This window comes from Anas platyrhynchos, chromosome 4 (assembly GCF_047663525.1).
Source record: "Anas platyrhynchos isolate ZD024472 breed Pekin duck chromosome 4, IASCAAS_PekinDuck_T2T, whole genome shotgun sequence".
NCBI lineage: Eukaryota > Metazoa > Chordata > Aves > Anseriformes > Anatidae > Anas > Anas platyrhynchos.
Window position 1 is genome coordinate 10,142,614 of NC_092590.1, and position 22,364 is coordinate 10,164,977.

The 22,364-nt window shown below is 38.1% G+C and overlaps 1 protein-coding gene across 8 annotated transcripts in view; it reads right to left on the bottom strand.

The window, feature by feature from the left end:
* The window catches only part of BANK1 (B cell scaffold protein with ankyrin repeats 1), a 138,585-nt gene that overhangs the window by 75,848 nt on the left and 40,373 nt on the right, over positions 1-22,364 (bottom strand). For all 8 annotated transcript variants that reach the window (XM_072036978.1, XM_038178678.2, XM_038178682.2 and 5 more), the window contains 3 exons: positions 20,582-20,724; positions 14,953-15,073; positions 3,744-3,940 (listed from right to left, as the gene is read on the bottom strand). In XM_072036978.1, the coding sequence (XP_071893079.1) occupies positions 3,744-3,940; positions 14,953-15,073; positions 20,582-20,724 (461 nt within the window). The remainder of the gene's footprint in view (positions 1-3,743; positions 3,941-14,952; positions 15,074-20,581; positions 20,725-22,364) is intronic.

Consider the following 22,364-nt stretch of genomic DNA (forward strand, 5'->3'; position numbering starts at 1 on the left):
TGCTTTGTTTTCACACAGCTGAGATCAGCTCCTGGCGTGCCAGCCGAGCCCTCCAGATCTGCCTTCTGTGGCTGGAACACTCCCCGCTTCAACGCCAGTAGTATCCTGCTCCAGAAAGGAGGTTTTTTCCTTTAAACTACAGCAGGGCACTTGTGCCATAGATGAACCAGCATGCAAATTAGGTCCTATGGCTCACTTTGGCCAGCAGAGCCCTGAGCATAGGTCTGCTGACCACCCACTAGAGAGGGCTGAGCAGCAAAGCCCCGGGTTGGAAGGCAGAAATTGCAGCCATGGTGTCGCCCCTTCTCCTTCTGCTGCCTCCTCTCCCTGACCACCTCAGGAAATTCTCACTCCCCAAAGGGCTCCCCAGCACAAAGGCACATGAAAGGCACTTTCCAGGTTTTCGGACAAATTGAACATACGTTTAATACACTCATTTTTCTGGAACTCTTCAAGATGGAAGTGATGGATTACTGTGAATATTTTTGAGGCTGTTCCTTAAAGGAAAGGCAAAATACAGGTACCAATTTAAGAACAGTGAGAGGTACGGCAAGCACAAAAGTACTTCTGTTGTAATAATGAGCAATTTCAATGCTCCAACTGTAACGGGAAGTTCCTGGATCGTGGTTAAACTAAATTCTGCTTGGCTCAGAGCCACACAAATATTTCTTTTCCACATTCCCATCAATTACAGAAGTACAGTAAGTGTTTTTGTTCTTAAGTGCACTATTACAGGCGACACAAATAAGCCATTTTTCTTCCTGGGGTTGGAGCTAACATTTCTAAAATACCATATTACACATTTGGCAGGCTTGAAGCATGCTCCAATTTTTACTTGTGTTGCATTAGTAAGCCATGCCCTTTGAATCAGCTGAAAATTGGAGGTACACTACTTATCCTAGCCAGATGTCTCATTCTTATGATGGTAGCAGAGTTGGTTACAGTTCAGTCCCGGTACAAGTATTCAGACTTTTGAAAGCAGTCCTCACGAGCCAAGAAGTATTATCAATAACTTGTATGTAAACAATAGCTGATACATACCATGTAGAGACCACTTCAGTGAAAGATTGCATTGTATAAAATCAGATTTACCGCTAAAAATCCATGCTATAGATTGATAGCTTTATACCAAGGAATCACTAAGATAGTTAACTACCCAACTACAAATGAGAAGTTAATCTGAGATATGCACATATCCTGTTAGGAAAAATTTAGATTGGAATATCCTGTTAGGAAAAAATTAAATTAAAAAAAAATAAAAAATTAAAATTTAGTTAGGAAAATTTAGTGAAATCCATCACCCTCACAAACACTGCCTTCCATCGCTGACAAAACCTACCGAAATACAAAAAGACTCACGTAGCACAATGCAGTCTCTCAGTGCGTATCACTTGTAGTCTGTCTGTACCATACGTGCTTGTACTTTCTCTTACAGTCACCCCAAACTATACCATTATGTCAAATATGAGTGCATTTCTAAGGAGAAAAGGGAAAGGATTCATTTTTTGGAGCCTCCTGTCTTGTGTGGGGTGCACAACAAAGACACACGTCTGAAATGCAGGAGGGAATATTTCTGCAATTTTAGCATAAACAAACAGATGTCCAACAGAATTAACCATCATCATTAACCATGACTAATTAACCATGGCTAACCATGGTTTCCACAGTTAATTTATCAGTGCTCAACTCTCTGACCAACATGACCGCCTTAGCAAAGAAACAGGTATCTCACAGAGAGATAGGTATCAACTTATTCATGTTCTGCCTAGTTTTACTAATCCTTTACATACAGCATGTGCTGGGGGCATATGAACTTAGAAAGAGGCCATCTGGTAGTTCTATTCTCTTCAAAGCACACTGGTAAGCTCCAAAACCCAGAGGGCCTGACCTTGTACATCACACTGCCACTCGCAGGGGCTCTCTGCCCAGTGCAAGGTTGACTGTCAGACAACTACAGCAATTAGAAGTTGTTAAATGCAAAATTACTAACATGTTAATCCAAGAATTTTGTCTGCTTTTGTCTGGTTTCATGGACAACTTTATGCTGGATGGTAAGGAAGATCACATTTTCTTTAGATGAACTTGATCTTAGCTATGGTATCAAAAATGGAGGTAAACACATCACGGCTATAGTACAATACTCTTCTGCATTACCAGCAGAAAAAGCTCTGCAGTGCTTCTGAGACCAGATCCACTGCCCTGTAAGCATAGGGAACTATTCCCTGTCAATTCTGAAAAGACACCAGATCACGTTCTCCACTAGATATGAACTTCTTGCTTTGTAGATATTTTCCCTCCCCCAGCTTTTTTAAGCCTGTATCAATAGCTGTTTAACAACAAAAAGGTAAATAAAACATTCTCATTCAGCATCTCGGCCACTGCCAAAATGCCTTACTTTCAGGCAGTTGGGGCTGCAATTTTTTCCCCTGAACTCATTTTAATAAGATCAGCTCTTAAAGTATTCGTAAGGTCACCTTTAAGATTCAGCACTGACCACAAGAAACTTTCATTCAGATTTCCCAATGCCTTTCCTTCACCTTTACATTAGATGCCAGCTGTATCAAGTAAAAAAAAAAAAAAAGAATCAATCCTTACTCTACTATTTTAATAATTAATGTCAGTCAGTTTTCATTCTTTACTCTATCTTTTCCTATTTTAAATCACCCTTACGGTTCTTGCACTTTCTTCATCAGTTGTGTTAAAAATCCTGCCCTGCATGACCTACATAACTATTATGTTATATTTCTTCAAACCCATCTTTGGTCTTCTGTCTATCCATGGTTACATCAAGTTGACTGATAACGACCAAATGAATTTTCTGGCTTTCTCACTCTTTCAATTCCTTCTCTTCAGCGACTGCTGTGAACGCTTGTCCATGAACATGGAATCCAACACAAAAAAATAATCACACCATCAGCAAAACTGCACCATGCCTACACAACGTAGCCAACCTTCACATCCTGTCCTGATATACGATTTACCTGATTTGTGCTCTAGGCTTTAAAACCTCTGGGGCAAGGCTTATCACCTCATATTATAGTTATCACAGCAAGGACTTAAAATAGGTTAAAGCTCTCAAGTGTCACTACGGTATATTACTTTTTATACTACCAATTCTGTTACATTTTACTGGCAATAGCTTGCTTGCCAGAATGGACAGCATTTCTCTGTTATCATCTTTCATGTGGAAGGGCAACTACTGCCCAACCTCCCCTCCTGCATAGCCATCTGAAGAAAGATTTAGTCCATCTAACAAAGGGTAGGAAAATTTCATCTTCCTTCACAATGGAGTGGACAGCCAAGGCAGGGCAAGCACTCTCTTTGTCAAATGCTGAAGCAAGACAATGATGAGTTCAAGAAACTATTTTTGAAGTGACTTCTGATTAAGTCTTTATCTCCAACTCTAGATGGTTGGGGTAGACCATTTACAATATAACTACTGGTAAGAGCTGAAAGCACAGACCTAGCTAGGCCATGTGAGATATTTCTTTTTCACTCTTCTTCCATTACATGCCTAAAAGTCAAGCAACACAGAAACACTTATCGCCATTAAAACAGTGCAGACAAAGTGGTGGAACCCCATCTTGACCCCTCTTTCTGAGACAGCAAGAGCACAGTAATATTTTAAGACAGAGAGACTGTGATGCAGTAGGCTTCACAAGAGGAGACAGTATGTTACTGATTAGTAAAAACATCACGGTGCCCTGCTTATTGATGGCGTATGAAAAAGCATATGAACTTACTGACAATTCTTTGATTAATTTTCTTAGTTCCTTGTGTCCATGCTTCTCAGCAAGACTTGCTGGATCATCTCCGTGTGTGTTGGCTATCCTACAAGCCCACGTGGCCTCTGGACACTTGAGTAGAAGAGCTGCAAGGTTCTTTAATCCAAATCTGGCTGCACAGTGAAGGAGAGTGGGAAATTCTTCCAAATGTCTGTCTGTATAAAGAAACAAAGTTTTCATAAAGAACAGTCCTGCTCTTATAAAGTATCTGCTACATTTTTTTTAAATTTTAATAAAAGTCTTTTGAATATTAGCACTACTGAATCACAGTTATCAAGCTACCAGCACAGAACTGTCCCTGAAAGAACAATTTCTCCAAGTAAAAGTTTTACAAATCACATACATAGTTCAATAATGGACCTTTTAGCATAACTAAGAAATCTCTCACTTTTTTTTTTTAAGAGGGATTTTAAAGCACTTTAGTTCCATTGAGAAATGTTTCCTTCCAAAAAGAAAATTCTACAGCCAAGACATGCTTTTACGTAGGTGCGTATTATATAATGCTTTAGAAATATTTTTAATCTGAGAAATTTGAAATTCATATGTTTATGACGCTATATTTTCATACCGCATTTCTGAAAATTTACATGACTGCCAAAGACTTGCAAAAATTTGCTTATCACCTTGATGAAAAATCAGTGTTATAAGACAGATGCATCTGATAAAGGTTTCTACGATTTCTCTGAAATAGCACAATATTTATTTGAATCACAGGTTGTATTTTTCACCTTGGAGAACTGGGACAAAGCTAAACAAAGGTAAGATTATAATTCCAGCACTTAGACCTGTATTATACCTGCAAGTTACACATAGAAAAATGAGAAACCAAGTATAAATAGCATTTCCCTCTGCCTTCCTGCTCTGCTTTCTAATTGCCTGTGGTTTGTTGTGTTGTGATTTGTCTACACATCAGCACACAGTGTCTCTTTTCCAAGTATGCATCCAGACTGCCCCAGGGCACCATCAACTTCTTGCACCCTCAGGGTCTTTTTGGCAGTGTCTTTAATACTCACTGTGTGAAGTGCCTCCTCTGCTCTGTTTTACACCTGGCTCCTGCTCAGTTCATATAATACATTCAGATAAGCCCCCAGTTCATTTTATTCTCCATCTCTATCTGCCCCGTCTGCACTTTTAATGACTTATTCATTCCCAGCATTAAGTTCTTAAACAGCTCCAGTCTACTTGATTGTGCCTTACGGAAAATCAGCTCCATCACCCTCACTGCTCTTTCCTGAACCTTTTCCAGCTTTAATATAACTATTCTGAGATGATGGGAGAAGAATTGCACGTGATGCTCAACTTGTAGGTGAACCATGTAATTTAGGCATTGTCCTAATTATGTCCTCTGTTTTGTTCTCTATTCCTTTTCTAATAATTCCTAATTTCATTTGCTTTTTGATCTGCTGCCTAGCAACAAGTTGGCGTTATCATGGAACTGCGTGGTCTCACTCCGGAGTGCTAACAGCCTGCCTAAAGCCTTTCATTTTGTATGACAACACAGGACTCCTTTTTCCACTTGCAGCACTTTGTTTTTACCTACACTCAATATCATCTGTCATTTTATTGCATAATTACTAAATCCCTTAAGGCCTTTCCCAGGTATTTCCCAATCAGCCCTCTTCTCTACTACCCTGAATACTTCGTACCAGTAGCTAAGTTCAAGTTCAAACAATTACTGACCTGATGAGATTTGCAGATTCTTACAAGTCACCTAGTTAGACTCCACGTTACAGATTTAATATCTTATTACAGTTTATTAATTTGTCTGGTGGAGATAACCCGTTAACCTGCTTGCAGTTCTCAAGGTCAGGTCCCTACCTAGAGAAATTGGGTTTTGGTATCATATTTATACCTTTTTAGTACTGCAAAACTGAAAAATTGCATACTGCTGTTAGAAATCCCACTACCTTATTCTTAAAGTCCCTCAGAGCTCTTCATGAATACCAGTTAGCCCTGATCATTCCTAGTCCTGCCCATTTTTGCTACAACTTCATGACTCTTTCAACTCGATGGTCCCTTTCCATGTCTCTCCCAGCCAGGACTACAGCTTGAGAATCTATACAGATCCTTCTAAAACAAACACTGATGCAAATATTTCATTTTATTTCTCTCTATTTTAACTTGCAGTTATTTTTCTTGAGTTCTCCTTTACATCCCAGTTATCAGTTGTCCTACAGATTATGCAGCATATTTTCAGGCTTTCATTTGCTGGAAGAAAGATTTAATAAGAGTTCTGATTCCTTCTGGAAGTCTCTTAGTTGCCACTTCGTCTTGTTTTACACAAACCTTCTGATTTTTACGTACTTCCCATATTAAAATTTGGCACAGCAGTGGTGAATTTAGTTACCTTTCCCCCGCCTCTCTCCTTTTTGCTCCTGCAGAATGTTAACGTGGAAAAGGAATAAAATCCCACCTCATCATTAGATACAAGGATTCAAGGAACTTGCATTCAGTTCTTGCAGCAGGCATAATGAAGTTATGACTGAACAGAAAAATTGTTAGGACAAATTCTTGACTGCTTTTTGGATGAAGAATATTCCATCACTGCTCCATACCAATATTGTTTTGACACAACATATTTTAGATGAAAGCCACATTAACAAACCTAAATTGATTTTTAAATTGAGTGTTGCCTGACTTTTATTTCCATCAGGCAAGCAAGAAACTGTAAATGCACAGCATTTGTGTAAATCAAGTCGCTTATTTTAGGAGTCTTGGCAGACTGAGCTTTTATCAACAAGGGTATGTGTTTGAGCTTATACTAGTTCATATTTGCAGCCTGCTTTACAATACTTTGAGTTCTCCTGCTAAGTTAAAGAATTATAATAAGCAATCTTAAAACTGTAATAGCAGCTAAGGTTCTTCAGTGAAATAGTTGCTGCACAATATCTTCGATCCTGACTGCTCAACATTTTGACTGAAGTTCCACAGGCTGGACCTGACGCCACTAGAAGAATTAGGAATGTTATCCTAAGGTGCAGCCATTTGACTTCTTACTCTTGTCTCTACTTCACCATCTTCAAGAAAACAAAACAAAACGTGACAACAATCGTATGTATACACTGACTTAAGGAGACATCACCCCAGCAGTAAATGAATGTGGAAGTAATTTTAAGGCTTGGACAACAACATCCAAGCTAACTGTACTGTTACATATTACACAGGATTCTCTTAAAGAAAAAGTCCAAATGCAAGCTTTTTATCAAAAAGCATCCACAAATGTCCGGTATCTTAATACTTTTGCTTTTTTTTTTTTTTTTTTTTTGAGATGTCCAGCAATGAAATAGATGTCAATAAGTAATTTTTAAAAAGAGCAAATAACATGAACTCTAACCAATAGCATGCATCTTGTTAGCAGATTCTAAAAGGTCAAATAGAGTCAGCAAAAAGAGCCTTAGCAGAGGATAAAAAGCATACTCTAAGGAGAATTTCCACTCCATGTTAATGAAACACGAGAAATCTACTAACAGTTATAATTAATAATTTTATCTTTTCTATCTTTAGTGCTTCAAAAACCAGCATAAAAGGAAAATTCTGTTTGCGGAGTAATTCAAACTGCTTCCTTTCAGAGTATGAATTTCCATTTCATGCTTACATCAGGTACAATGGACAAAACTGCCATCAAAAGACTCAAGCCTATAGAGAAGAAGTAATATAAATTGTATTGTGATCACACAATTACTGTAACCTATCTCCTGATTTCATTCCCAAAATGAACATCCACTGTTACAAAGACATTTCAATGCTATGGTGAAATCAGGGTCTATAACAAATATGGTTTTACTATCTTTAAACAAACAAATAACTGACCCTGGAATTGAATGTCTTTTAGCAGGGCAAAAAGTGATGGAAAAAGGCAATTTTAACAGGAATTGCAGCTCTGGAAAAAAATTGCATTTATACCACTACTGTTATACTCCTAATAAAGAGTAAAATTGGCTGCCTGAAATATTTTGCATTGCTAAATATGTAGTTTCTGCTATGACCAGGCTTCTTCAGCTGTGAACTTGATATGAAATTAAACACAGTTCATCTCCGGTAACATAACTACATGAATTCTTGTGCAAGAAATCTGAACTACACAAGCCTCGTACAGTAGGGTGGCTGTATGGGTGTTTTCTAGATAAAATGCACATTAGCTGAGCAGGAGCAAGGCTTCTGGGGCAAGCTGCTGTACAGATGCATTAAAAGCAAAAAGCTGTCTGCACCTAGAGGTGGGTGAGGACCAAAGGTAGGTCTCTGCTTTGGGCTTCCTTTTGGGCACGATGCTATTTCACCTCCAGCCTAGGCTGGGTACTAACAAAGTTGCCATCAGAAGCAGGAAAAGCTCTGTTCAGACTTCTTTTCCCTTGCCCTCAACAAATTAATGCTTTGCACGGGATTGACCCAGTTGCTTTCAGTGAGGAAGCTGTTGCAGAGGCAGAGATTCGGTGAGGAGCAATGCAGGAGGGTAAAGCTTACAGCCACCACCACTGCAGGCTGCCGTGAGAGGTTTCATACATGGTACTGCACTGCCTGCTCCCTCCCACAGATGGGACACGTTAAAATGTCCTATGACCTTTGATACGTCCTCCCTCCCACAGATGGACACATTATGAGACTGTCTGTTTGTCCTGGGCTTTTAGATTCCCTTTAATTTAATTATCACATGGGAGTATCTTCATGTTTGAGATAGCTGTGAATTGTTTGCTTTCTTTAGGTAAGTAGATCAGCTAGGATTAGGACACCTCTGACTTGTTACAAGTTACTGTGAGAGCCATCAGATGATCTTAATGAGCTTCACTAATTTCAAACAGCTTTTAACACACTGCTTTGCAAAGTCTTTTTAGGCAGCCCCTGATATGATCCCTCTCTTGCAAAATGCTTTTACCAACAGTCCCCATGGCTGCTGTTCCCTTTAGCCACCTCTGCATCACTTCAATGTCCATTTCTGCAGGCAGCTGTGGTACCAGCAGACAATCTTTGCTCTCTATAAGCTAATGGCTTTGCCACCCACGAAGCAAAGGCGACATTTTTAGACCTGATCTCTCAGAAAATCCTTCCCTAAGCCCATATTTACCTCAGAAGTATAGTAAGGTTAATGACCGCCGAAGAAATGAGTGAAAGCTCCTGGTCTTTCCTTTTGCCCTCATTCTGAAGAGGCACAAGTGGCCATTTAAATGCCTCCCAAGTCACCTGCTAAAGGTGAAGTGATCTCTTTCTTACCAACTATAGCAAAAGTCAATGACAACTGTGGGTAGCATTGTCAAAACAACCAATTATGAATACCCCACTGTGAGATCTATTTTTTATATTATAATTGCTCACTTAACTGCCAGTTCAAAGTTTAGCAAGCTCTTAAGACAAATTAGAAGTTGTACTGTAAATATATTTCTACCACACAATGTTTAGCTCCTTTACCTGAAGCTTTGTGTTATACACAGTAGCAAGATGCTGCAACCTTGTGAAAGGACACATGACTTCAGCAGGGAAGCATTCAGAAAATTGCAAGCACATCCCACTGAATCTGGGAAAATTACTGGAACTTTTATCAGCTGGGAAATTTGAACAACTGATGTATTTCAGCTAAATATATACACAGCTGAAGAAAAGCAGTAGTTAATAGGGTAAGTAGAAGGGCACAGCTTGTAACCTGTCTTTTGATGAAGAACATTAGCAGAGAAAAGCTGCTGTAGTTTTGCAACTGCCCTGAGAAGTAGAGAGCTGTTCATAAGCAGGAAGGAAACGGTACAGAGCCCATGACCAAGTGGCTTATTTTTAAGCACATGAAGGCAACTTCTTCAACTTTCCACCAACTTTGAAACCATTGCTTGCTCTTAAAAGCTTTAGCTGACATCCACAAGGTGAAGAGGGGGTTGCTGTTTTGTCCTGTCAAAATCCCTTCTCCACTCTTCTCTGCAGGGCATTCTGCAACACCTCAGCTACAGAACAGAGCACAAAATCTGTTATTGCTGCATTGTAGCACTGCCTTAGCCTGTGGGAATTTTCATAAAATTGCAGCAAGCAAACAGAACACCTACAGTTACATTTCTGCAGGTTTTTTTAAGGCATCCTGCTTTTATTTCTGAAATTACTGATATAGGACATTGCTTCTTTTAGCAATTTCAACAGACAGTTAGGATGATTTCTACAGTGTCATTATCAATTAAACAAAAAAGCGCTTATAGCTCCTCTCGTTTCCCCTCTCCCAGTCTGTCTTTCCTCCTGTTGTTTTACTAGCAGCTGGGAACCCAATCCCATTCTTTTGGGACCGATGTTTCTGCTTGATAGAAAGAATTAGAGAAATCAGGATACAATTTGTTATGTTGCTAGCACTGTCAGGTGACAAAAAAACAAACAAACAGTATTTTCTACAAAATAAGTAATTCAGGATTTTTCATAAGCCTCAATATATGGGTTTAATCAGAACAAGATGACTTAAAAAAAAAAAAAAAAAAAAAAGGAAAATTCAGCAGTAGAGGAAAAAGACACACAGGTTTTCCTCAGTTAAGTTGTCTTCTTTGACCTCAGGAATCAACACATCAAGAACTCCCAAACTGAGAATTCAAGAATAGATTCAGAGCTTCACCAGCTCAAGAAGAGCTTTGACCAGTTACTATGTTTTGTCTGGAGTCTTTTACCAGACTATAGAGGAATAATATACATACAAGGTACTCTGTAGGCATATTCAGGACAGTACCTCCAGCTTCCACAAGAGATGGAGGACAAGGTACCTCCTTGTTCTCATCACCACCACAAAAAAAATCCCACATGCCTTGGCTCTGTCTTTCAATTAATGCTGTGCTGTTAAACACAGTGCTGTTCCAGTGGTTTCTGCTCAGTCTGTTAGCTTTCTCAGCTGATTGGGCTTCTGATACTCTCCTTCAGAGGACTACAGAATAATCTCTTTGAATATCACTCATTCCTAAAACATTCTTCTCCTTGATAAGCTGAAAAAGTCTTTTATCTTAATTCTTCTATACTGCTAGGAAGTAATATCCATGCACAATCCTAAATGTGTTATGACAATGTTATCTGAACATTGTACAATCTATCGTTTTAACTTTAGATGATTTTCAGCTGAACAAAACATACACAACAAAAATAAATAAATTAAAACAAGAAAGAGGCAGTTCAAGTCTGAAATGTGCACTTCATTTCTGACAAATTTTTACACATACAGCAGTTCCAACAATATTCTGCTGGTAGAGACTCCTGCTTTACTTTTTGGATACTACAGTAACTATTACAATGGGATGCTTCATCAAAAGCAACCAACTGAAACCCATCTTATCCGTGGGTTATCACTGGAGATCCTGGTCTGTTAAAAACAAACAAACAAACAAACAAAAAAACACACACACCAAAATCACCATATACAGCATGAATTCCCTCCTCCAGCCTTTCAAAAATCAATTTCATTTTAATAATACTGACAAGCTTAAAAGCAGGTCAAACAACAACTAAAGATAGTGCCGTCATTGCCTCCATGTAGGCTGAGCTGCAATTTTCTTCCTGCCAGTAACCCAGCAAGTCAGCTTCCACACAGGAAGAACATTACATACAAGTTGAAGTGCTTGCAGGACTGCAGCCCCAGGCTTTCATATTACAAAGGACTCCATAAGGCATGATGTGTTGCTCAAACAATTCTCTTTACTTTGATGGCATGAAATTCAAGTTTCTAGAATATGAATTTGTGATCCACAATGTCATCTGAAAAACCTCCCTTACTAGAAATCATTATATCCCATGATATACCTATCTTAAGGAGGTGGAGTTGTTCTGTTAGATATTATGGTCACACAGCAATTTCATCATGACACCTTGCTTTTTGATTAGTATTTCAAAAAAGATAGGAATACTAAAAATGTTCTTGTTGAGTTTACCCCGGGGAAATAACAACGGATGATTTTATCCTAAGCATGTCTTAACTACAGGCATGCTTGCATGTGCATGTTACTATAAAGGCAGGTAATCATCCACATTAGTGAGACATATTACATTGATGTAACACATGTTTAAAAGTACATATGTTAATATGTTAAAAATACATAACATACACTGACAAATCATGCTAAACAAGGAACTACACACAGGGCCTCTCATCAGGTGCTCCAACAGAAGTTAAGTCTCCAGCTTAATTTGAATAAATGGAAGCTCAAAGACAAGTAAGCAGCTTCAGAATTTGCAAGAAAAAAAATCTATAAATATAATAATGTATGCACATGATAGGAAATATGCAGTAAGAGCTACAGTAACATCATGTACATACTTTGGTTCTCATCACCTGGACAGATGAAGCTGTATGTTCCGTGGAGAGCTTTTGTACAAAATAAAAACTTGTGTCGTTGTAAGGCAATCTGAACCTATGCATTGAAGAATGAATTCTAGAGTGAATTCTAAAAGATTTTTCATGAGAGGATTATATTTGGAATAGAGGTCCTGAAAGTAAAATAGTGAAGGAGTCAATCTTTTGCACCCTTACTGTCCATCTTTACCTTGCCAGCCTGGACACCAAGCTCTCAAAAGTCTGTTGATTTCATGTTCTAAACTATCAGTAATACAGCCAAGAATCCCCAAAAGAAACATGCACTTCTCCTATTGGATTTCATATTTAGCTTTGTAGTCCTAAATTTTTTATTCACACAGCTGTACACTTTGTGAGAAGTCAAACCAAGCAATTCTTCAGTTATCCAATAAAACTAATCATGTTATCTTCATTAGTTGTTCACTGAGTTCATACCGAGAACTCTCAAGTACAGCAATTTATCAGCTGTATCACAGTGTGCTATCTCTAAAGTTAAAATAAAGCATCAAAGGAAAACCAGAGTGGAAAAGGCTTCTCTTATTTGTGCCTCATGGGGCAAGTTTGGCCTGCTGTAGTCACACCAACTACTGGAGAGATGAAACGGCCTCCTAAGGATATGGCTAAAAAAAATGCATGTTTGTTACAGTGTTTAGGTTGAAAGAAATGTGTCTGTACTTTGAAAGCATCTGGCTTCCAAGCAGCGCATCTTTGGGTAAAGGCATTATTATTAAGCTAGAGGTCTCACATTATTATTAAGCTAGAGGAAAGTCAGATTAAGTACGGTCCATCAGATGACAGATTCACAAAAAGCTGTCACAAGCTTTTGGAGGAAAATTACATAGTTCATAAAGCTTTATGAACTAAGTATTCGATACCAAATCTAATCAGAAGCTCTACTTATTGAGTTCAACAGGCTTTGAAGCCTTCAGAAGCAAAGTCTGGAAGTCGGCAAGAACCCTCCAAGAATCACTTACAGGCAGTCACTGAGATGTTAAGTATTGGTGTTTGTATTCTGATGTGTCAGCGTGCCTCTATTCAGTCCAGTATGTCTCAATGCAAAGCATCTCTCCCCTGAAAACTGACAACTGGAGTTCTGGCCTGTTTTGACCACTAGGGGAAAAAGCTGAAAATACAGCAATTAGAAATTAGGACCAATTCCTCTGCCCATTCAGAGAGATAAGAGTAATTTATCTCAGTGCTAAAGAGCTTTTTGTCAATAGCTTCAATTCCTCCACAGAAGTATTTAATTAGTTTTCATTCTTTGACTTTTTCTCTCTGAAAAAATAAACATAAAATATGGTACTTCGAAAAAAATGCTATAAAAACAGCAGAAAAATGAGATGCTAGTCCTCTACTAGACATGAACATGTCTAATGCCTGCTTGGCGTGCTCTCACAGGGAATCAAAGACATGCGTTTAAATAGCTTTCAGGCAGAAGGGGGGATCAGAGCCCTTGGCCTCCTACACTCAGTATTTCCAGCTCTGCAACCACAGCCTCCTTTTATCAAGGATCTAAGCATCCAGCTCCGTACTTTGTTACACCGCACATCAAACCAGTTCATTTTAGGAAGGTCCCTACCTGGCTCAAGCTCACAAGCAGTCAGCTTGCTCTTGAATTGCACAGGCCTTTTGGCAAGGGATTACAGGTTGGTAAGCATTATTCTCAATATTCAAAGATGTGCCTAGATCTAACGAGTTCCCAGAGAAGCAGAAAAATCTTCTGTTCCTCAGAAGAAACACTTCACATTGGGGATGATGCTCTAATATGTCCTATACACCCTTCCCCCTGCAGCCCTGCACAGGAGCATGTTCAGGACAGGTCGCTCAGTTAACACCCTACTTCTTTGCTTCCACCAGCCCAGACTCCCATTTAAGCTCACCTTTTAGAATGCACGAGAAATCATATTTATCTGCTACAGGAGGATGAATTTCATCATAAAAGAAACCTTACTCAAAACGAAAGGAAGCACGATAGTGGTAGAGATTACCCTGAAAATTTGTTCTATTTGGTTATGAGAATTGTTACATTACACTTGAACACGGTGAGTTTATTTTCTCTCAAAACCACAGTCCAGTTACACAAAACCCGAGTCAGCCAACAACTTGAACACCTCTTTCTTAACTATTTCAGAAGGGAAACATACAGTTTCTTGGTAAAGCTGAGGTTCAACACACATCTGGAACAACATCATAATGATGTTTTCAAAATACAAACTAAATAATCAAACTTGATTTACTGCAATACAATCGGAACCCCTAATGAGTGGCTAATTCAAACAAGACCTTCCACTAAATGGTGGCTTCTGTTGGTACACTACTGGATTGCACATACAGTGCCCCTACTTCATAGCCAAATCCTATTTTAACTCAGTATAATTATACTGTTAAATGTGTATATATATGCACACACAAAGAAAATAACAAAAACCATTAAGCAGAGTTACTAAAATGAATGTAGATGCTTTGTTTTGTTATTTCAAACTTGGAGAGCACAAGGTTTGAGAGTATTGCAAAAAGATCAATTAGTAAAAATATATGCAAATATACACAGATAATGTACAGGCATCATGTATGTCTCTTACTGTGTTTTCTCCCAGACTATAAATCTACTGAGCTGAGAAGTTGTTCATTGCTATTTAATCCAAAGCTGATTAAAAACATTCAGATTGACAACTCTAAATACATAGTACTGACTCAAGAAGTAATATTTTACAGATTTTTTTTTTCCCTCCAGTTTTTTGTTTGTTGGTTATGCTGTCCTTATCATGGATTCCTGCATTTCACCAGTGGTCTTAAATATTTAAAGATTGTCATATTAACATTTATAAGTAATGACCAAAGCAGCAGTAACAAAATGAATGCATACAAGAAGGGACTCACTAGCTTGTTGATGGTGCTGTTCTTCACTCTGGGATATGTTGAATTCAGAAGTAATTATTTTGCTTTCCAATAACAAAGTCAGAACACTGTCCAGTTTCTCCACAGAAGAAAATCTGAAAGCCTGTTCAAAAGACAAATAAATAAAGTCAGCACATGTGTTGCATATGTATTTTTAACTTTATCCTCAGGTTGCTAATGAATCAAATTATTCAGGCAGCATTATTACAAACTCAGCAAGACCAGCATAGCTTCTGAAAGTTACAGAAGAGGTATTATGATATACAAGGACGAGGATAACACAATACAACTGAAAAAAACAACAGAAATTATAATTTACAATGTTCATCTGTGACTAAAAGTTTCTGAAGGACAGGTAAGGGCAGGAAGATTTGTATTTATGTATTATTATGTGGAACAGTTTCACAGAGACCCATTCAGACTGTCTTGTAATACAAAAGCCAAATAAATACCCCACAGGCTCCTTTCAGCAAGCGCTCAAGGTAATCTGGCCTTCCAAGGTTCCCTGGAAAAAACAAGAGCAGAGGCAGGAACCTTTCTTTCCCCTTTTCATTTAGGCAGAAATCTCGGGGAGGAGTACCTTGGGAATGTATAGCTCTTACTTTGCACTTAAACAATCAAAGTGACCTGAGACAAAGCAGTATTTCTCAGTCTGAGATGGAGCAAGTTCTTGAAATGCGAAGGGCACCCAATTTCATGAACTTGCAGCGAAATTTTCAAGGTCGCCAACAGCTGCATGCTTAACCACATCAAGCTGGTCAGTTTTTACAAGAGGTAAAACAAAAGGCCAGTTTTTACAAGACAGGCCAATTTCTGTCTCAGTGTCTGACCTCCCAAAGGGAACAAATTGAATTAGAGTTAGATTTGTCATGCTATAACAGGCCTGCCTTCCCAAGACCAGCCCATCCATTTCTAGGAATTTGAAGGCAGGCACAACGTGCTTCTGATACAGTCATCACAGTGAGATTTGCTTCAAGTTTTTTGCCTCATTTTTTTCCCCCTCTTTCTACGTGGATCTGAAACCTGAAGGCTCAAGCACATGATTTCACAAGCCATCCTGTAAATGAAACCTTACTGACTAGCTTTGCTCTACTGCTCTACAACAAAGGCATACTAAGAAAATCTAGTTTAACTACTAAAAAAATACCTACGTTAGTGCCTTTCAGCTCATACACAGGAAAGCCTGTTCCACTAGTTATGTGAAGATATTAGCCGAAATAAGAATGGCACAGAACCAGCAATGGGATCAGTTTGCACTCTTCAGCTAGCAGGGAAGAGCTCCATACCAACACAAAGGTGATCTCCTCCAGGAAGGAATTCAATTTAGAGACTTTTACTTGACTTTACTGCCCCTTTCTGTTGCAGAATGCTTTCAGACAAAGCACACTGCATTTACGTATTCTGCTATACCCTATACAGCTCCCTATAGGCCTGGGGGAACTTCCTGAGAACCCCCCCCACTACCACACACCTCAAATTCATGCTGAAAAGCCAACAGGAACAGGACAGTATTTAAAGTTAGGCATGCTGCAAGGAAACGCTGAACCAGTGAGAAGTTTGTGAGAGCCCACATTTTAGAGAAAAAAAAAGAAAAAGATTTAAAGCCTGACAGAAAAGAAGTAAAAGCATGACTTCCTGCCTGTTTCCCCGTAGGCAAGTTCTTCTTTCCAGAAACCATTCAGAATTAAGCCACTAAGTTTCCAGGCAATACTTTTCCATCCATCATGCTCTCCCCTTCAACCTTAGTCCTTCTGCGAGAATTACCAACTACCCCAGAGCTCATCCCCAGAAGCAAGCCCTTGTTCCCTACCTCCTTCCTGCCTCCTTTACAGAGCAGCAGGACACAGCCGTGAGCACCAGAGAAGCCCCAAGTGCGGGCTGTCCGTCACACCTGGGCATCACAACAATAACACGCATAAAAAGGAAAAGCCCAAGCACACATTTTGCTACTTTTGTGAATGAGGTGACCTACATTCTTTCAGAGCTGCTAACAAAGCCCTGAAAATGTGTGCCACTGAAGCAGCACGCAGACACTAAATTAACATACTTCTCACTGGCTTTAGCAGTACTAACAAGGTTACATTTCCATAAAGATGAACTACTTCAGGAGTTTTTATGTATCAGATGCTCCTTTATATGCACTGCCATAGCTAGATTACTTCTGCCACACAGTATGGGCTAGGGTTAAAAAAATAAATAAATAAATCACATTGGCATTTCTTACAGCTTTAGCCACTGGTGGAATATGGAGAGATTTCATATTTAGGGGAAAGGAAGGAAACTTTTCAAAATGAGAGTTGCTGATGTGGCTTAGAAGATTGAAATATTAAAAACAGTTTCAAAGGAAGTATCTTAGGGGATCAGGTGAAGGCGCATACCTAATATCTCCCCATAAGGCATATAGATATTTCTTGCAAGTTCTCACAGAAGAGGCTGCAGTTTATTTTCATTCTTCTTTTTTTCAATATACTCTGTAACTGAAATCCTGTTTGATGACTCTGATATAAAAAAAATAATCTCAAAAATCCTCAGAATCACATTATCCAACCCAAGTTTGTCACAAAAACTTTTTGACTCTCTCTGGATACTCTAAGTCACTCAAACTAACAGGAAGCTATCGATTTCAGTAATAAGGATATGACCCTACTTTCCATTTTTCTGAAATCCTAAGAAATGTGTACCAAGAAACCCCAACACTGAAAAATTGAATCAATAGTTGCATTTGGTAGAAAGTCTGAGAGAAAAATCAATACAGCATGTAAATCCAGGGGAATGTTGAAATGAAAAGCTGATGAAAAGTGAAAAATAAATAAATATATGAAAAAGTTTACTTGTGCATTATAAAAACTTTAAAATCAGTCAGGTTAGTACTTACAAGAGTTCCTTTAATGCAGAACTGTATGAAAGTGAGAGAACCATGAATGGCCTTTACCCCGTGTTCAGCCCTATATGGTCTGACAGCAAGTTTGTTCAGAATCATAATACAGTTGTTATAATCCCAACTCTTTCTACTTTAATATAAATTTTCAGATTGTATTCCTTCAAAACTTTTGGAAAGCAACTCAATTAGTTTTTCCTCTATTTATTTTCTTACACTGTAAATATTTGCTTGGTTTCTTACTATGTCTTGCTAATGTTGCTAAATGCTTTTAGAAATGCAGACAAATACAGACCAGAAAATGATCAAGAGATGCAGCAAAGAATTTCATCCAAAACCATGATTTGTGAAAATCTTAGAATACATTTAATCTAAACTATGACTAGTGTTAATCTTTAATTCCTCTCTAAAAATAAAAAGTGGAATTTATAGGTGCAGGAGTCCCTTACTTTGCTGGCCTCCCATTAATGCCTATGAATTGACCTGACCATCAGTGAAAGGAATGGACAGCCGTAAGCCTATTTATTTGTTGGGTTTGGTTCATCTGTTTGGGTTTGCTGGGGGCCAAAGTAGAGAAGGGGACAATAGTCTTCGTGTGGATATCATCTCCAAGTCACCACAAAGGCCATGAACACAATATAATGAAAGCATTTTACCAAAGCATTATATCTTTGGTATGCATTACTGTAGCAATTTCCTTTCATCAGAGAATTTTAATAAGGATTGCAAGCATTTGTGAAAATCTTGAACTTTTCTTTGAACCACAGAATGATATTGCTTTGATCAATAATTGCTGTAAGCTTTTCTATTTTACTTTAATTTTGTTTTCCATTGTGTTTGATTGTTACTTTGCATAGATAAACCACTGTTGCCCCAGGATACTTTTGCAAATAAGCTGATAGTCTCAAAGGTTTTAATTATCCTGGTTAAATAAAAGTTACTACTACTCCTGCTACTTGATGGGAATTCTAATTAGTACCAAGGCTGTTCTGTTTTTCTTCGTGTGAACACATTTAAGATTCACTTAAATCATGTTCTGTAAATTGTAGTTTTACAATATATCTTACTGCCATTAAATCAGGTTCACATGAAAGCTTAAAGTATTTTAAAAGTTTGTGGAAATGGCTCAGCTCCCTAGCCAGTTAACATACCTCACTCCGTGGCCCAGTGGGTACCATTAAAAAATGCAATGACAAATCTTCCAACACATGCACACTTACAAAAGAGTTACCATCAGCATACTTTCTTACACAGCAGTCATCATATTGTGCGGATTGTGCAGCTTGCTTGATTATGAACATTTTCTCATAACTGATTTTCCAGTTGCCAACACAATAACATTAAGTTCACGGCACTGAGTGCCTACTCAGTTAAAAGCTTGCTTATTACCCAGATGAGTAAAGGCAAGCAAACTGTTAAACACAGCTGATAGCCATAACACTACAGCTGTATTTCCTGGTGCTACTGCTCTGCACAGAAATATTTTCGCATTTGTACATAATTTGAATTGCATGTGTCTTACTAAATATTAAGCATGCTGGTTAAATGAAGGGTCAGACTCCTGAACAACACAAAGAGATCTCCATTAGAAATAGCAGGTGTGTTGTAGGTATCTAGGTTACGACATTAGTTATATTTTTTAATCATAATGCATTTCCTATGCATAACATTTTAAATAAAACCTGTTAGAAACTTACTTCCAAGTCCTTCTAACGATGGATGTTACAGGGATTTTAAGAATGCACTTGTATTTAAAGTTACACTATTTTTTCTTGTGCAATGGCTTGTTTGCTTAGAACAAAAGTGAAATGTATTTGGAAACAATCTGCCCCCATCCTGAACTGAATACAAATAACACAATACATCATTTTTTATTAATCCTTTTTTTTATGTTTATAATGCCTTAGGTGGTAGATAAGGTAGATTTGTCACAGGAAAATGAGACTGTCTGCGCTGGAAACAGAGACTATTATTTTTGTTCTGGCTTTGCAATTACAATATAGACATCATGACAAGTCTACTCTGGCTACCCACCATTCAACAAATGATACTTGAGGTTCTGTCCTTTCTTAATAAATGTTTTCTTTTCTTATTATTTTGTATGTGCCATCAGCAAAGGACGTTGCAGAGTACTGCAGTCTGCTGTGCTGATTTGAAATCCAGCTCAAAATCTGAATTCTTCTAAATATATGCAAAGAATCTGCATGGCAACCAGCAAACCACATGAATGATAATTCAGCAGCTGTAAATGGACTCTGCTTGAATAGCAACCTGCCTTTTTCTGTACCAGCTATGCCAGAAAAAAATCCCATTTACTGGTGAATGAATAATAATCGTCCAAATACAATGTGACTTAACATGACTTGTTTCTATTGGCTTTAGAACATACTCAAAGGAAGGCTTTTCAAGGGAGACAGACATCACTACTATTCGTTATTATTTTCATCCTCTGTAATGTAGGATGTTGTTCATTGGGCATATACAGCACCAATTCTACATCACTCTAAATGAAAACAAAAAAAAAGGAGAGAAAATCTATTTTCACTTGCCTGACTTGCTCACAACTAGGTATCTCAAAGATGGGCCTCTTTAATCCTGAGCCTATTATTGAGCCATTATTCATTACTACGCAATCAAAACAAAGTCTTTACAGCATGGCGTATGTTTTCTTAGCTCATATTGGCACTTACATTTTATTTTTTTTTCATTAACTTAATGCAGAAGTCAACTTACCTGACAAGCAAAAGCTATTGGGTCAGCCACTTTCTGGAACACGCGCTCAATCTCTTCTAGTGCAGTATAATACTCGATCTGTGCTGTGGTCTTAATGACTCCCCCACAGTAGACATTTATATACACAGGGCCAGCAGGAAAATCTTATAAAACACAAATCAGAACAGTAGCTGAAAATATTTTGCAATCCCAGACCAGACATCTCAGGGAATGAGTAAAAGAGCAGAGGAAAATACCACAGAAAATGCATAAGATGTGATGAATTGATTGGATTTGCATTTCACAGATGATTTAGTGTAGGCAGTTCTGTATGCAGGTCTTTCAATCTAACATTAAAAAGCTGACAAAAGAAAATACATATCTGTAAATCTGTATGAAACAAAGCTACTGTGTTGCTTCATGTTAGAAAGGAGGTGAAAACTGTATACTTCCAATTTCCAACTTCCCTTTGATGGACTGATGACCTATAATCAGCTCCCTTATGTCTACAAATTAAGGAAAAGTTCATTTATTACAAATTGCTATTCATCTTTTGAAACATTTTCTTAATTGCAGGCAAGGTTCTCAAAATTGGACTTGAACTAGACTGCAGAAATTGCAGTATAATTACCTCCATTCCAGTTGTTTACCTAGTAAAAGCAAAGGAAAGAGGCATTTGTACAGCCTGTTACTTAAGTATGAGTTGCTCTGTGTATGCAGCATGAGCCCTCTCTATGAGCTCATTTTATAATTCATTAGTATTCATTGTGCCAGGCATCCTGCTGTACCATACCAGCACTAGCACAGTTTTCTTACAATTCCAACTCTGCCCACTACAGAACGATAAAAACGGGCAGCCCTGCAAATGGAGAAGAGTAATAGGGCCAGAGAAACTAAATGAATAGAACATTAACTTAAATGGAAAGCTGCCCAAACCTTTTTTTCCCCCGTTTTTCTTATAATGTTAGATCAGCTAGATCCTCATTATAAAAAAGGTATTCCCAAACTTCAACTTCTCCAGGTTTTGTAACAAGGATTATAGAGAAATGTTTCAAAAACAAAAACGTTTCAGAAATGAAATTAAACTGCAGGTCTCTACCACATTTTTCATCATATTTCATTTACTGTTCCCAATTTATTTCTGCATCGATTATTGGATCCTCCCTGTGATTAACAGTGATCTTATAGAATCATTCTGGAAGAATCCTTTAAGACCTGAGAACAAGGATTTAAGCTTTCCTCCTCTGAAATCCAGTTACTGATGAAAATTTCCTGTTGGTGATGTATTTCCCATTCATGTCTCTAAAAGCAGACTCTCTGCACCATTACAGCAGTAAAGAACTCAAAGGGCACATGGACCGTGGTCAGGATGAAAAATCAGGCCACAGTTACTCCAAAATAGTGCCGAGAAGCCTGTAGCTCTAAGAGAACTGTAGCCTACATATATATTTTCTTCCTAATGCAGCCTAAACATATAATTTTCTTCCTACCTAAAGTTATATTGCAATGGTCATAAAATAAAATATTATGCAAGTTCCTTTGGGAATATACAGCATGCAACAGAATGGCAAGCTACACTCTGAATGCCTAGGTCATAACTGTTTTAACTTGTAACTCTCATTAAGTGCTCGGGGACAAGTGTGACCCTTAAATTGGCACTGTAGATCTCCTAAGATAAAATGCTGTGGTTTTTTCCTTTGTTTATCATGTTCCAGGCAAAACAGGAAAATATGGCAAGTAAAATTATGTATGGGGCAGTTGAAAAAAAATCATTATAAACCAGCCGATCTGAGTGACACAGAGA